General features: G+C 40.4%; 1 protein-coding gene across 28 annotated transcripts in view; it reads right to left on the bottom strand.

The window, feature by feature from the left end:
- Positions 1-3,787: 3,787 nt before the first annotated feature.
- Positions 3,788-13,115, bottom strand: part of AFDN (afadin, adherens junction formation factor) — a 359,169-nt gene continuing 349,841 nt past the window's right edge. For 16 of the 28 annotated variants that reach the window (XM_077283179.1, XM_077283192.1, XM_077283196.1 and 13 more), the window contains 2 exons: positions 4,709-4,793; positions 4,336-4,636 (listed from right to left, as the gene is read on the bottom strand). In XM_077283179.1, coding sequence (XP_077139294.1) covers positions 4,483-4,636; positions 4,709-4,793 — 239 coding nt within the window. In that variant the 3' untranslated portion in view covers positions 4,336-4,482. Of the gene's footprint in view, positions 4,637-4,708; positions 4,794-13,115 lie in introns of all 28 variants that reach the window. The other 12 variants (XM_077283193.1, XM_077283195.1, XM_077283200.1 and 9 more) reach the window with 5 other exon arrangements.

Raw genomic sequence — 13,115 nt, 5'->3', positions numbered from 1 at the left:
TTTGTGATTTATTGAAGCCACCTTTTTTTTTTCTCTTGCGGTATTCGCTGATGTTTTATGCGCCAAATTCTTCAAAATGGTAAATGCATTAATGAATTTGAAGCAAAATCCAAGAATACTCATTTTGTTTGTTTTTAACCAGTTATTTAAAGCTTTAAGCACCAAGAGTCACAAATTCTTTATAAAGTCTCAAAATGTGCCAAATTGAAAAATCCTCCAGAAACCTCATTTCAGGAGGTGACTGAAGGAAGGTGTGCAAAAAAAAAAAAAAAAAAAAAAGCGACATTTGGTAGATGTTACATTTCATGAATCTGTCTAAAACATCTGTATAAAGTTGCGAAGGAACAATAAAAACAGACAAAAAAAAAAAAGCTTAAAAAGTATTGTAAATCATACAAAAAACGGTGCAAATAGTAACCTCACTGATAGGAGGAAATTAGTAAAATGATGAAAAAGCAATAATGAATCAGGGCCTAAGTTTCAAAAGCTTTTCTGAACTTTTCATGGACCAATTGTTGCATTTCATCCAGCAGAGGTTCCCAATATTGTTGCATATTGTTAGACATATTCAAATTAAAAAATAATGAAGACATATTAAACATAAATATGAACTTGTAAATCCTTGCAGATATTTTATTGTGTAAATTTGACATTGCTATTTTACCATTTTAATTAAAACTATAAAGAGAATTTGTAGATTGTGAGCCCTCGTGGACAGGGTCCTCTCTCCTCCTGTACCAGTTGTGTCTTGTATTGTTGAAGATTATTGTACTTGTTTTTATTATGTATACCCCTCCTCACAAGTAAAGCGCCATGGAATAAATGGCGCTATAATAATAAATAATAATAATAAGGCTATATCAGCCATATTACATCATTTCTTAGGCTAAGTTCACATTTGCGTTGTGCGCCGCAGCGTCGGCGACGCAACGCACAACGCAAATGTAAACGCATGCACAACGCAGCGTTTTGTGGCGCATGCGTCCATTTTTGCATGGTTTTGGGCGCAGAAAAAACTAACTTGCTGCGTCCTCTGCGCCCTGACGCATGCACCACAGTGACGCATGCGTCACAAAATGCAAGTGCAACGCATGTCCATGCGCCCCCATGTTAAATATAGGGGTGCATGACGCATGCGGCGACGCTGCGGCACAGAACGCGAATGTGAACATAGCCTTAAAGGTTAGTGACTACCCTAAATCAGTTGCTATTTTTGCCATAAATGTCTAAAGATAATGCCCCTAAAGAATCCCATATACTTTTTTTCCCCCCAAAATTAATGTTGTTTTACACCTGCTTCACTTCCTATTGCCTAGCATCAACACTGTTGTCACAACCATCACTTACTCTTCAGGATCCTCTACTCTAATCATAACATGTGCTGGGCTGCAAGCCAGCAGTGAGCACATCCCCTGTAAATCTACCCCCAGCCTGAGCACAATTTTTGTCCAGGATACTGCTGCAGGCAAGTCACTATTCCAGTGTATAGAATAAACACACAACATCCCAGATCATCAGCCCTGACAAAGTTGTTTCCCCTACTCACCCTCACTACCTAAACACATTCCACTGTAATAGGATGGATGCATTAATATATACATTATACGGTGTATACTGCATGGTATTATACATTACACAGGGTATAGTTCTGGGTGTGTGTACATATAGACACTCTGCTGTATACATACAAATATAAGGGAGGGGCCCAGAGAAAAATGAGCGAGCTGTGTCTGCTGCAACATCCACAGACGCCAAGAGCACTGGACAAAAGAGCTCATCATCAAAAGTCACGTGATTGAGGTCACATCAGATTTCAGAGCCAGGAATTTTGGGAAAATAATTTGTCACAGAAAGACAGGAGATTGTCAGCCAGATATCATGTGACCAGGAAAGTATCTCGGCTTATAGAAAGCAAAATATTTAGAAAATAGCCCAACTGTGCCAACTGGTTCACATAAAAGAGACTTATCAGGCAGTGGTCAACCCCTAGGGAATATCTGGGGTTATATAAATTTAGAAAAAAGGCACATAGTTGCTAACAGAAGCAAGTACCTGCCTTTTGTACCCAGCAACAATTTCTCTTCCTGCTGACAGGAACTACTGGTGTCATGCTGATTGACAGCTGGCTTCTCCCAATTAAGCAGTGAGAGCCGGCTGTCAATCAGCACAACACCAGTAGTCCAGCACTGTCAACAGGAAGAGAAACTGCTACTCTGTTGACAAGGTGTAGCTGAATCTCTGGCAGGAGAGGTCAATGAATGGCGCCGAGTAGAATAGGCAGGTAGTTTCCTCTGTTAGTTCCGGATATCCTCTTTAGGGAACAGCACTCCAAATGGCAAAAGTTATGCTACAATTTATTTGCGACAGTCATCAAATATAAAAGGTGTACACAGCCCAAGGTGTGGTAAATGACAAACAGCAATGTTTTGGGTGATGTATTCCCCACCGCGCATCAGATAAAAGCCAAAGAACGTGGCTGTGTGTCAAGAATGCGTAGTCTGGGTTGGTGGGTATGGAGACATCAGTGGTGTGACTTCCTCAGCAATCTTCTTCACCATTTATTCGAAGCCTAACACATGATGCTTTTTTTTGCTATGGTTTCTTTTTAACCACACCACGTGCACCTTTAACATATGATGACGATCACAAATAAAGTAATTAGAAGCATGACTGTTGCTTTTTCAAGTGTTTTTCTTTAACAATATAATGCAGTCCTGGTGACTGGATGAGTTACATGGGAAGCTCCCAGGGTTTTTGCACCCTAAAATAAACGTATGTGGACAGGGAAGTGCTGCATGAGCCTCAATCATAAAATCTGCAGTATTGTTAGTGTGGATTGTAACCAGTGCATATTGTCATCATAGGGCTCCATTCTTACTAGTAGGCAATTACTGCTATACATAATTCTGTATTCCATTTTAAGAGCACAGTAAAAGTGGCTACAAGAGGATTCAAGAACACATTATTAATCTCAAGATAGTTGTACTTTTGGATGTCTATCTCTATGGTATACTTGTCAAGACAAAAAAATGACATTATTACCATGAGGCCAGTGCTGAATCTAAAATCTGCTAGAACTTAGAAGTAAGTATAAAATCTATGTCATTGAATGGATCTTACAAAAGTTTAATTGGTACCTTCATATATGGCTCTGGAGGAGCTTCTGGTGCTTGACCATACACTGACTTATATTAGAAAGTAATATGCTTACTGCTTATTAGGGTGTATGTATAAAAGGTAATGCCAACAATACTAATTATAGTAATTTAGTAATAAAAAAGGATCTTAGATGTAAATCAAAACCACTGTAGTGTACAGCCAAACAGGATTTGTCCTGAAAGAAGAGAATATTCTGGAAGAAATGCAGAGTAAACAGATATTGAAGGAACAATTTGAGAGTTTAACATTCTGGGATCACAGTATCTGATAAAATTCTCTTTTTTAATTGCTGCAGATACAACAGTTTTCTCAATTATAAACTCTGAATAAACCCACCAACACGATCAATTGACAGTTTTCCCATCTACACTGTGCAGTCAGGAAGTTTCCAATCAGAGTACTAGCAAAGGATGGAGGGGCAGGGACAGACAGAGCTCAAATATCAAGGACTACATTACTGTAGGTTAGCTGGTCTTCTCAGAGATATCTGCAGGAGTGCGTAAGCAAGCAGACCAGTAAGTGACATCTCCCCAGAATCAGGGTCTCTGCACCATGCTGCCCTGCAGTAGCAAAATCCTGGTGACAGATTTCTTTTAATACAACTCTGAAGCTGATACGAAGACATCCTCAAAACATTAAAGCGCCTTCTCTTTATTTTAATACAGTATAAATATAATGCAAAACAATTTTCACGGAAATTGTAAAACAGTCCAGTTTCCATTGTCTCCATTTCTTATTTCACATAATGGATGGCCATAATATGTGAATATTCAAACCTAACAAGCACATCAGCAAAGATGTATTTCCATTGTTTGCTCCATGACGACTTGTAATTTTCTACTATTCATATATGCACATACTTCTAAGGTAATGTGTAACTACAGTGGCTAGAGGGGTGAGAATATTTCAAGGCTTCCGATTAGATTTTAAACTTTTTTTCAGCAGTTTAGCTTATAAAAACTACCATTTCGCACTCAAAAATACAGTATAAGCAACATGGTAATATGCTGCAAAAAGTCATTTATTTATACAACCATCACAGTCATTATATATATATAATTGTGAAGATTAAGATAAATACATGTGTATATATGCATGTACAAGTATATTTGTCTTAATCTTCATAATTTTATTTGTATAAATTGAATTTTTCTATATTTTAAATGAACAGTCTAAATCTTTTTATTTTGTTTTTAACAAAAAAATATATATATTTCTCCCCTTTGAACAACGTTAACCATTAAACCCTCCCCCAAAGTCCTATGATTAAGAAAAAAATTCATACTATAAATCCATATTTCCCTTCAGTGGAATTATACATTATTATTTTGTATTTAGCTCATTCTCCAGTTCCATAAGTTTGCGGGAGGCTTTTACTTTATTTGAAACATCTTGGCCCTGGGAAAAGAGACGTTGGCGTTCCTTAAAAGTCAAGCTTTCTGGGGCTCCCCCAGTAGTGATGAGATCACCTTCCTGGCTGTAAAAAAGAAAGGGTATTTAGAACAGAAGAAGAAGAGACAAGTGGAAATATGAAGACAAATACATTTACCTGTTTAACCTTTTGTCTCTTAAATCCTTGTACATTTCTGTGTTTCCAACTACCACATTTGTTGATCCAGAGTAAGAACTTGACCCTGGTAATAAAAATAATTTTAAAGAACATTTATTTTATGCACAAAATAGGTGTTATCATATTTATTTATTTACACTATAAACCATGGTGATGATGAGAACAGAGTCTAAGAATTCTGAAAATATGTTTTATATACGACACGTTAGTTTGTAATTTTTATCTCTTGCAATAATAAGGGATTATCTACTAGCTCAAAAAAAGTGAGTGGCTAACTAGAGCTAAAACAAAAACATATCACAATATTTGTGTTTTTGTCTGCCGTTTTTAACAACGCAAAACATAAATGTGCTGCATTTTTGGGCTCTGTAGTAAAAAAAAAAATAAAAAAAAAAATTATATATATATATATAATCTTTCATTAGAAAACCATGACAGATGTGAAGAAAGCCTAATTCACACCTAAACAATACAGCTGTTAAAACAAAAGTATAATTGAGTTTTCAAAAAAGTCATTTAAATATAGGTTACAATAATTTGCAAATCTTCAGCTCAGATTGCTCAGTAGTCCTAATCTAGATTTTTCTCAACATGAGTTCACATCAGCCAAACTGTGGTCTGAGAAGTGACATCTCTAAAGTTGACACTTCATGGCATGATTTACGGTTACCGTCCACACAGCACAACATTGCTACAGCTCTGTGAACAAAGACTCCAGGACTCCGGGGACAGGAGCAGGGGAGGACAAAGGAAGCATTTTATTTCATAACTAATATTCAGATTTGACTTGACTTCTGGAAAAGCACTAACATAGGTTGCAAACTAATCAGTATTTTACTGCCACAGCCAGTTTCAACCTTTTTCAAATCCGACATGTCACTTTGCAATGTAGAATTTTGGAATATTTCTTGCAAATGTGAATAATTTAAAGTAGCATTTCACTTTTTTGTTGTTAAAGGGGTGTAGGGGTTCACTTTCTTGGATAGTCTCTTGGAACACGAAGCCACAGAGTTTTTATGTCAAACAGAATAATGTTTATTTCCAATGGTTGTACAGTACCAAAAACAAAACCATAAACATAAAACCCGAGGCTCTAGCTAAACAATATAGACCCTGGCTACTCATACAGGGTGAGCTAGTCCCAGTTTGGTTAAACAAAACAGCTATTGCCCATCAAAATCAGTGATGCTTGCAGTATTGGTGCACAAGGCCTTTGCAGTCTCTTAAGAGAGATTCCGGCTTGTCTCTCCCCAACACTCCACTCTGATCACCTTCCACCCAACTGACTGCCGCAAGTAAACACTTGGCCTGGTTCTAGTTATAGAGCCTCTAATCAGGACCTTTAGTACTAGGTTTTAACACCCGTCTTAACCGTCTTTCCTACAGGGGTTATCCATGACAAATTTATTTTTTACTATAGGCCTAAGAACTAACAGGCAGGTGCATGCTAACATCCTGCCTGTTCTGCCAGTCACTGATCTCTGCCAGGACAAAGCAGTCACAGACCGCTGCTGGCGGTGATTCTACAGCTTCAACTGATGTCACATTGAGAAGGTAGCTGCTTCTCTTCTTGTCTGATCTGTTGATGAGAAGTGACTGCCGATATCATGCTGATTAACACCAGCTACCAGCTGTCACTCAACATGATATCTTCAAAGAAAAGCTGCTCTGTTGAGGTGAAGCAGCAGAATCACCAACAGGAGTGGTCTGTGACCACTCAGATTGCGCCAGTTAGGTAGTTAGAAACTACCTTTCAATTAGCAGACCCACAGTGAAAAATACATTTGTCCCATAAAACCTCTTATTTACCTCCGTTAGCTATAGTTATGTGCACAGTGCATGTATTACATCTTTCTACATCAGCCAGTTTTGCCAATCAGTATAGTTTTTCAAAGATACTTTTAAGACAGATCAAAACATTTGTGTTCCAATTATGGAATGCAACGCACAGACCGACCTCATGTCGGAGGAGAGCAGAGAGCGACCTTTACATTGGTAACTCCCTCTTCATGTAAAATAAGCTCTGGTGGCAGAGTTATCTTCCAGACAACACACTCCCTATAGCCTGGAAGGGGTCATTATATAAAGTAATAAAAAATGATTTCTCAACAAGGCATCTGACAAGAGACATATAGGGATACCTTTTTTTAGCAGTCTATAACCTGAATGACCATATCAATGGTTTAAAAAAGTCAAATGTGGTTACAGATTCCCTTTAAACATGTAGACTGGGACTATGTCCTGGTACCTGGGAATACTGAACATAAATGTGGCGTGTTTAAAGGGAACCTGTCTGCAGGTTTGTGCACAGTAACCTTACATACACTGTCAGGTCGGCACCGTTATACTGATTAAAATGATACCTGGGTTGATGAAATCCGTCTTGTGGCTGTCGTTTAATCTGTATTTGCAGCTTTGAGTTAGTGATATGCTTGTGCCCCGAGGGCGGCCTGTGTGGGGTCCTAATGTGGTGCTCTGATTATCTATTCATACTGATGGCTTATAGCAGGTCACTGATCCGTCAGTGACCTGCCTCCTATTTTATAAACTGCATATAGTTTTAAATTTATAAAACATTTTTACTACATTAAAATCTTTCTGTTACACAGTTTATTAGACCCAGTTTATGGCAGGGCCTAACAGGCCAAAATAGCCAGCAGCCCGAATGCTATTGCTTAGCCTTTAGTTGTCCTAGAATCTATTGAGGGAGTCCCCTCCCTCTCAACCATCGGGATACCGTTGTCTATCAACAGTCGAATCTAGAGGGTGAAACAGCAATGATTGGTGCTGGGAGCTGACACCTGATGCTGTTGTAGAGACTCAGCTCCTGACCCCACTGAATCCCTGCACCGTAAACAGTTTGAGGGAACTCCTTAAAAATTAACTGTAAGCCTGTAAGCCAAAGCCTGTTTTCAACTTCCCGACCGGGCCATTTTTTTCAATTCTGACCACTGTCACTTTATGAGGTCATAACTCTGAAACGCTTCAACGGATCCTGGTGATTCTGAGATTGTTTTCTATGATAGTGGTAAAATTTCTTCGATTTGACTTGCGTTTATTTGTGGAAAAAACAGAAATTTGGCAAAAATTTGGCAATTTTTAAACTTTTAGTTTTTATGCCCTTAAATTAGAGAGTCATATCATACAAAATAGTTAATAAATAACATTACCCACATATCTGCTTTACATTAGCACAATTTTGGAAACAATTTTTTTGTTAGGAAGTTATAAGGGTTAAAAGTTGACCAGCGATCTCTCATTTTTTCAACAAAATTTGCAAAAACATTTTTTTTTAGGGACCACCTCACACTTGAAGTCACTTTGAGGGGTCTATATGACAGAAAATGCCCACAAGTGACAACATTCTAAAAGCTGCACCCCTCAAGGTACTCATATAACCACATTCAAAAAGTTTATTAACCCTTCAGGTGCTTCACAGGTATTTTTGGAATGTTTAAAAAAAATAAAAAAAAATTGAACATTTAACTTTTTTTCACAAAATTTTTACTTCAGATCCAATTTGCTTTATTTTACCAAGGTTAACAGTAGAAATTGGAACACAAAAGTCGTTGTACAATTTGTCCTCAGTACGCCGATACCCCATATGTGGGGGTAAACCACTGTTTGGGCACATGGCAGAGCTCGGAAGGGAAGGAGCTCCATTTGACTTTTCAATGCAAAATTGGCTGGAATTGAGATCGGAACCCATGTCGCACTTGGAGAGCCCCTGATGTGCCTAAACAGTGGAAACCTCCCAAAAGTGACCCCATTTTGGAAAGAAGACCCCCTAAGGAACTTATCTAGATGTGTGGTGAGCACTTTGAACCCCCAATTGTTTCACTAAAATTTAGAATGTAGAGCCGTGAAAATTAAAAAAATCATTTTTTTTTCCACAAAATGATTTTTAGCCCGCAATTTTTTATTTTCCCAAGGGTAACAGGAGAAATTGGACCCCAAAAGTTGTTGTCCAATTTGTCCTGAGTACGCTGATACCCCATATGTGGGGGGTGAACCACCTTTTGGGCGCATGGCAGAGCTCGGAAGAGAAGGAGCGCTGTTTTAGAATGAAGACTTTGATGGAATGGTCTGCGGGCGTCAAGTTGCATTTACCGAGCCCCTGATATACCTAAACAGTAGAAACCCCCCACAAGTGACCCCATATTGGAAACTAGACCCCCCCAAGGAACTTATCTAGATATGTTGTGAGAACTTTGAACCCCCAAGTGTTTCGCTAAAGTTTATAATGAAGAGCCGTGAAAATAAAAAATATATTTTTTTCCACGAAAATGATATTTTAGCCACCAAATTTTTATTTTCCCAAGGGTAACAGGAGAAACTGGACCCCAAAAGTTGCTGTCCAATTTGTCCTGAGTACACCGATACCCAATATGTGGGGGGAACCACTGTTTGGGCGCACGGCAGAGATCAGAAGGGAAGGAGAGCCGTTTGGAATGCAGACTAAGGCTACTTTCACACTAGTCCGTAGGTACGGGCCGTCGCAAACAGTCAGCCCGACGTACAGTGCATTGAAGTAGCACAACGTGGGCAGCGGATGCAGTTTTACAACGCATCTGCTGCCCATTGTGAGTTCCGGGGAGGAGGGGGCGGAGTTTCGGCTGCGCATGCGCGGTCGAAAATGGCGGACTCAACGCACAAAAAAAGTTACATGGAACGTTTTGTTGTGCCGACGGTCCGTCAAAACACGACGCATCCGTCGCACGACGGATGCGATGTGTGGCAATCCGTCGCAATGCATCGCTAATGTAAGCCTATGGAAAAAAAAACGCATCCTGCGGGCAACTTTGCAGGATGCGTTTTTTATACATAACGACACATTGCAACGTCGTCACACAACACAAGTGTGAAAGTAGCCTTAGATGGATTGGTCTGCAGGCATCACGTTGCACTTGCAGAGCCCCTGACGTACCTAAACAGTAGAAACCCATCACAAGTGACACCATATTGGAAACTAGACCCCCCAAGGAACTTATCTAGATGTGTTGTGAGAACTTTGAACCCCCAAGTGTTACACTACAGTTTATAACAGAGCCGTGAAAATGAAAAATCTTTTTTTTTTTTCCCCACAAAAATTTTTTAGCCCCCGGTTTTGTATTTTCCGAAGGATAACAGGAGAAATTGGACCCCAAAAATTGTTGTCCAATTTGTCCTGAGTATGCCGATACCCCATATGTTGGGGGAGAGCTCGGAAGGAGCACTGTTTTACTTTTTCAACGCAGAATTGGCTGGAATTGAGATCGGACGCCATGTCGCGTTTGGAGAGCCCCTGATGTGCTTAAACAGTGAAAACTCCCCAATTCTAACTGAAACCCTAACTGAAACCCTAACCGAAACACACCCCTAACCCTAATCCCAACCATAACCCTAACCACACCCCTAATCCTAATCCCAACCGTAAATGTAATCCAAACGCTAACTTTAGCCCCAACCCTAACTTTACCTCCAACCCTAACTTTAGCCCCAACCCTAACGTTAGCCCCAACCCTAACTTTAGCCCCAACCCTAACCCTAACTTTAGCCCCAAGCCTAACCCTAATGGGAAATGAAAATACATTTTTTAAAATTGTATTATTTTTCCCTAACTAAGGGGGTTATGAAAGGGGGTTTGATTTACTTTTATAGCGTTTTTTGGTGGATTTTTATGATTGGCAGCTGTCACACACTAAAAGACGCTTTTTATTGCAAAAAATAGTTTTGCATCACCACATTTTGAGAGCTATAATTTATCCATATTTTGGCCCAGAGTCATGTGAGGTCTTGTTTTTTGTGGGACGAGTTGACATTTTTATTTGTACCATTTTCAGGCACATGACATTTTTTGATCGCTTTTTATTCTGATTTTTGGGAGGCAGAATGAAAAAAAACTACCAATTCCTGAATTTCTTTTAGGAGGGCGTTTATACCGTTCAGCGTGAGGTAAAATTGATAAAGCAGCTGTATTCTTCGGGTTAGTACGATTACAGCGATACCTCATATATATCATTTTTTATGTTTTGGCGCTTTTACACAAAAACTATTTTATATAAAAAATTGTTTTCGCTTTATTCTGAGCGCTATAACTTATTTTTCTGCTGACAATACTGTATGGCGGCTTTTCTTTTTGCGGGACAAGATGACGTTTTCAGCGGTACCATGGTTATTTATATACGTCTTTTTGATCACATTTTATTGCACTTTTTGTTCAGCAGTATGATAAAGCATTTTTTGCGTTGTTTATTTTTTTGCGGTGTTCACTGAAGGGGTTAAATAGTGGGATAGTTTTATAGAGCGGGTCGTTATGGACGCGGCGATACCAAATATGTGAACTTTTATTGTTATTTTTTAATTTACATAAATGGATTTATTGGAAAATATTTATTTATTTTTTTCTTTATTTGGGGATTATTTTTTTTTATACATTCTATTTTTTTTTATAACATTGTCCCAGGGTGGGACATCACTATATTTCATCATATCACTTTGCATAGTACTGCGTCAGATCAGCGATCTGACAGGCAGTGCAGGAGGCTTTCCGGCGCCTGCTCTGGGCAGGCGCCGGCAAGCCACCTCAGTGAAGTACCCGGAAGGAGCCCCGCGGCCATTTTGGATCCGGGGACTCCTTCCAGAACACCGGAACTACGCGATCGCATCGCGTGTTCCAGTGGGAAAGCGCAGGGAGCCCCCGTCCCTGTGCGATGCCCCTATGTTGATATCACTATTGACAGCGGCATCAGAGGGGTTAGATGCTCACGATCGGCGCTAGCGCCGATCTTGGGCATTGCTGCGGGGTGTCAGCTGTTACATACAGCTGACACACGCACGCGATCACCATGGTGCTCACTGTGAGACCGCGCGATCGTGCTGCCATACTAGTACTGCGGTTTGTGGGAACTCAGTTCCTGCAGAGCAGTACTAGCACGGTGCATGTCGGGAAGGGGTTAATGCACAGATACATTTTTTTTCACACAAACAGGGGTTATGTCCTTCCTCCTTAATACACATGAGCGAACATCATCGGCTCTGTCCTTATTTGGCAAGCTAATAGCTGCAGCAGGAACCCGGATCGCTCCTGATAAATAGGTGTCCGGCGCCACAGCCGCATGTGTCGCGGCTGTGTGACAATCGCAACAAACAGGCTCTCCATGCGGGTGTAGTGACTGTCACACAGCCATGACACATGCAGCTGCGGCGCCGGACACCTGATTATCGGGAGCGATCCAGGTTCCTGCTGCAGCTATTCGGTAAGCTCTATTAGCTTGCCGAATAAGGAGGGAGCCGACGATGTTCGCTCATGTCTACTCCTTAGTTCTATTCATCTTCCCCATCATAGTTTAAAACATACATGTCAAACCCTGGCCTGCAGCCCAAATCTGGCCCTCAGAGTGACTATATTTGTCCCGCAATGCCATATGGAGGACTATGTGGGGCTATTATTCTGAATGGAGGACAATGTGGGACTATTATTCTGAATGGAGGACTATGTGGGGCCCATTATACTGTGTGGAGGGCTGTATGGAGATCACAGTCGGGGCATCATACTGTGTTGGGGTCACAATACAGTGTGTCCGTAAAGTCATGGTGCACTTTTGACCAGTCACTGGAAAGCAACAAAAAAACGATAGAAATGTGAAATCTGCTCCAAATGAGAAAAACTCACCCAGTTTCATACTTATTCAGTGCAGTGATTAATGTTGATGAACATGTCCACAGATATGGAAAATCGCCTCATCGCTAAACACAATCTTCTGCAAAAATCTTGCATCATTGTTGATCTCATGAAGCATATCTGTAGCAAACGCACATCGTTTGGGTCTAACTGCCGGTTTAATAGCGTGAAACAGCCGCAATTTGTACCCCGAAAAAGAGACGTTTCTTTAACACCTTATGAACGGTAGTCTTAGGCTGGTTTCACATTTGCGGTTGTGTCCGCAGCGTTCGTGCCGCAATTATCTGCATGCGTCGTGTATTCCTATCTTTAACATTAGGGACGCATGTGTCTGCGATCGGTTGCATTTTGCCGCGTTAGACGACGCATGCGTCGTTCCGTTGTCTGCGGTTTGGCACGGTAAACGCTACATGTAGTAATTTTAGAGGCGTCAATTTGCCGCCTAGAAACTTATACGGTTGTTAGCGGAAGGAATGCGGCAAAAAAATGCATTACGGTCTATGTGAATGCATGCGTTTGCTTGCGTTTCTGAACGCATGTGTTGCACCACAGGAAAACATGTCTAGACAATGATTAGCCACCCCCCACATACAAACTGAAAAAAGGAGGGAGTGGGCATTGGCAGGTCACTACCCAGCAGACAGAGAAGCAGAGCAGACGCAGGCAAGAACCTTGGAGGAAACAAGACACTGAGCAATGTGAGTATAACCTAGCCAATGTCTT

Source organism: Ranitomeya variabilis, chromosome 2, assembly GCF_051348905.1.
Source record: "Ranitomeya variabilis isolate aRanVar5 chromosome 2, aRanVar5.hap1, whole genome shotgun sequence".
NCBI lineage: Eukaryota > Metazoa > Chordata > Amphibia > Anura > Dendrobatidae > Ranitomeya > Ranitomeya variabilis.
The sequence above is the reverse complement of the archived record's forward strand: the minus strand, read 5'-3'. Positions and strand labels throughout refer to the sequence as shown.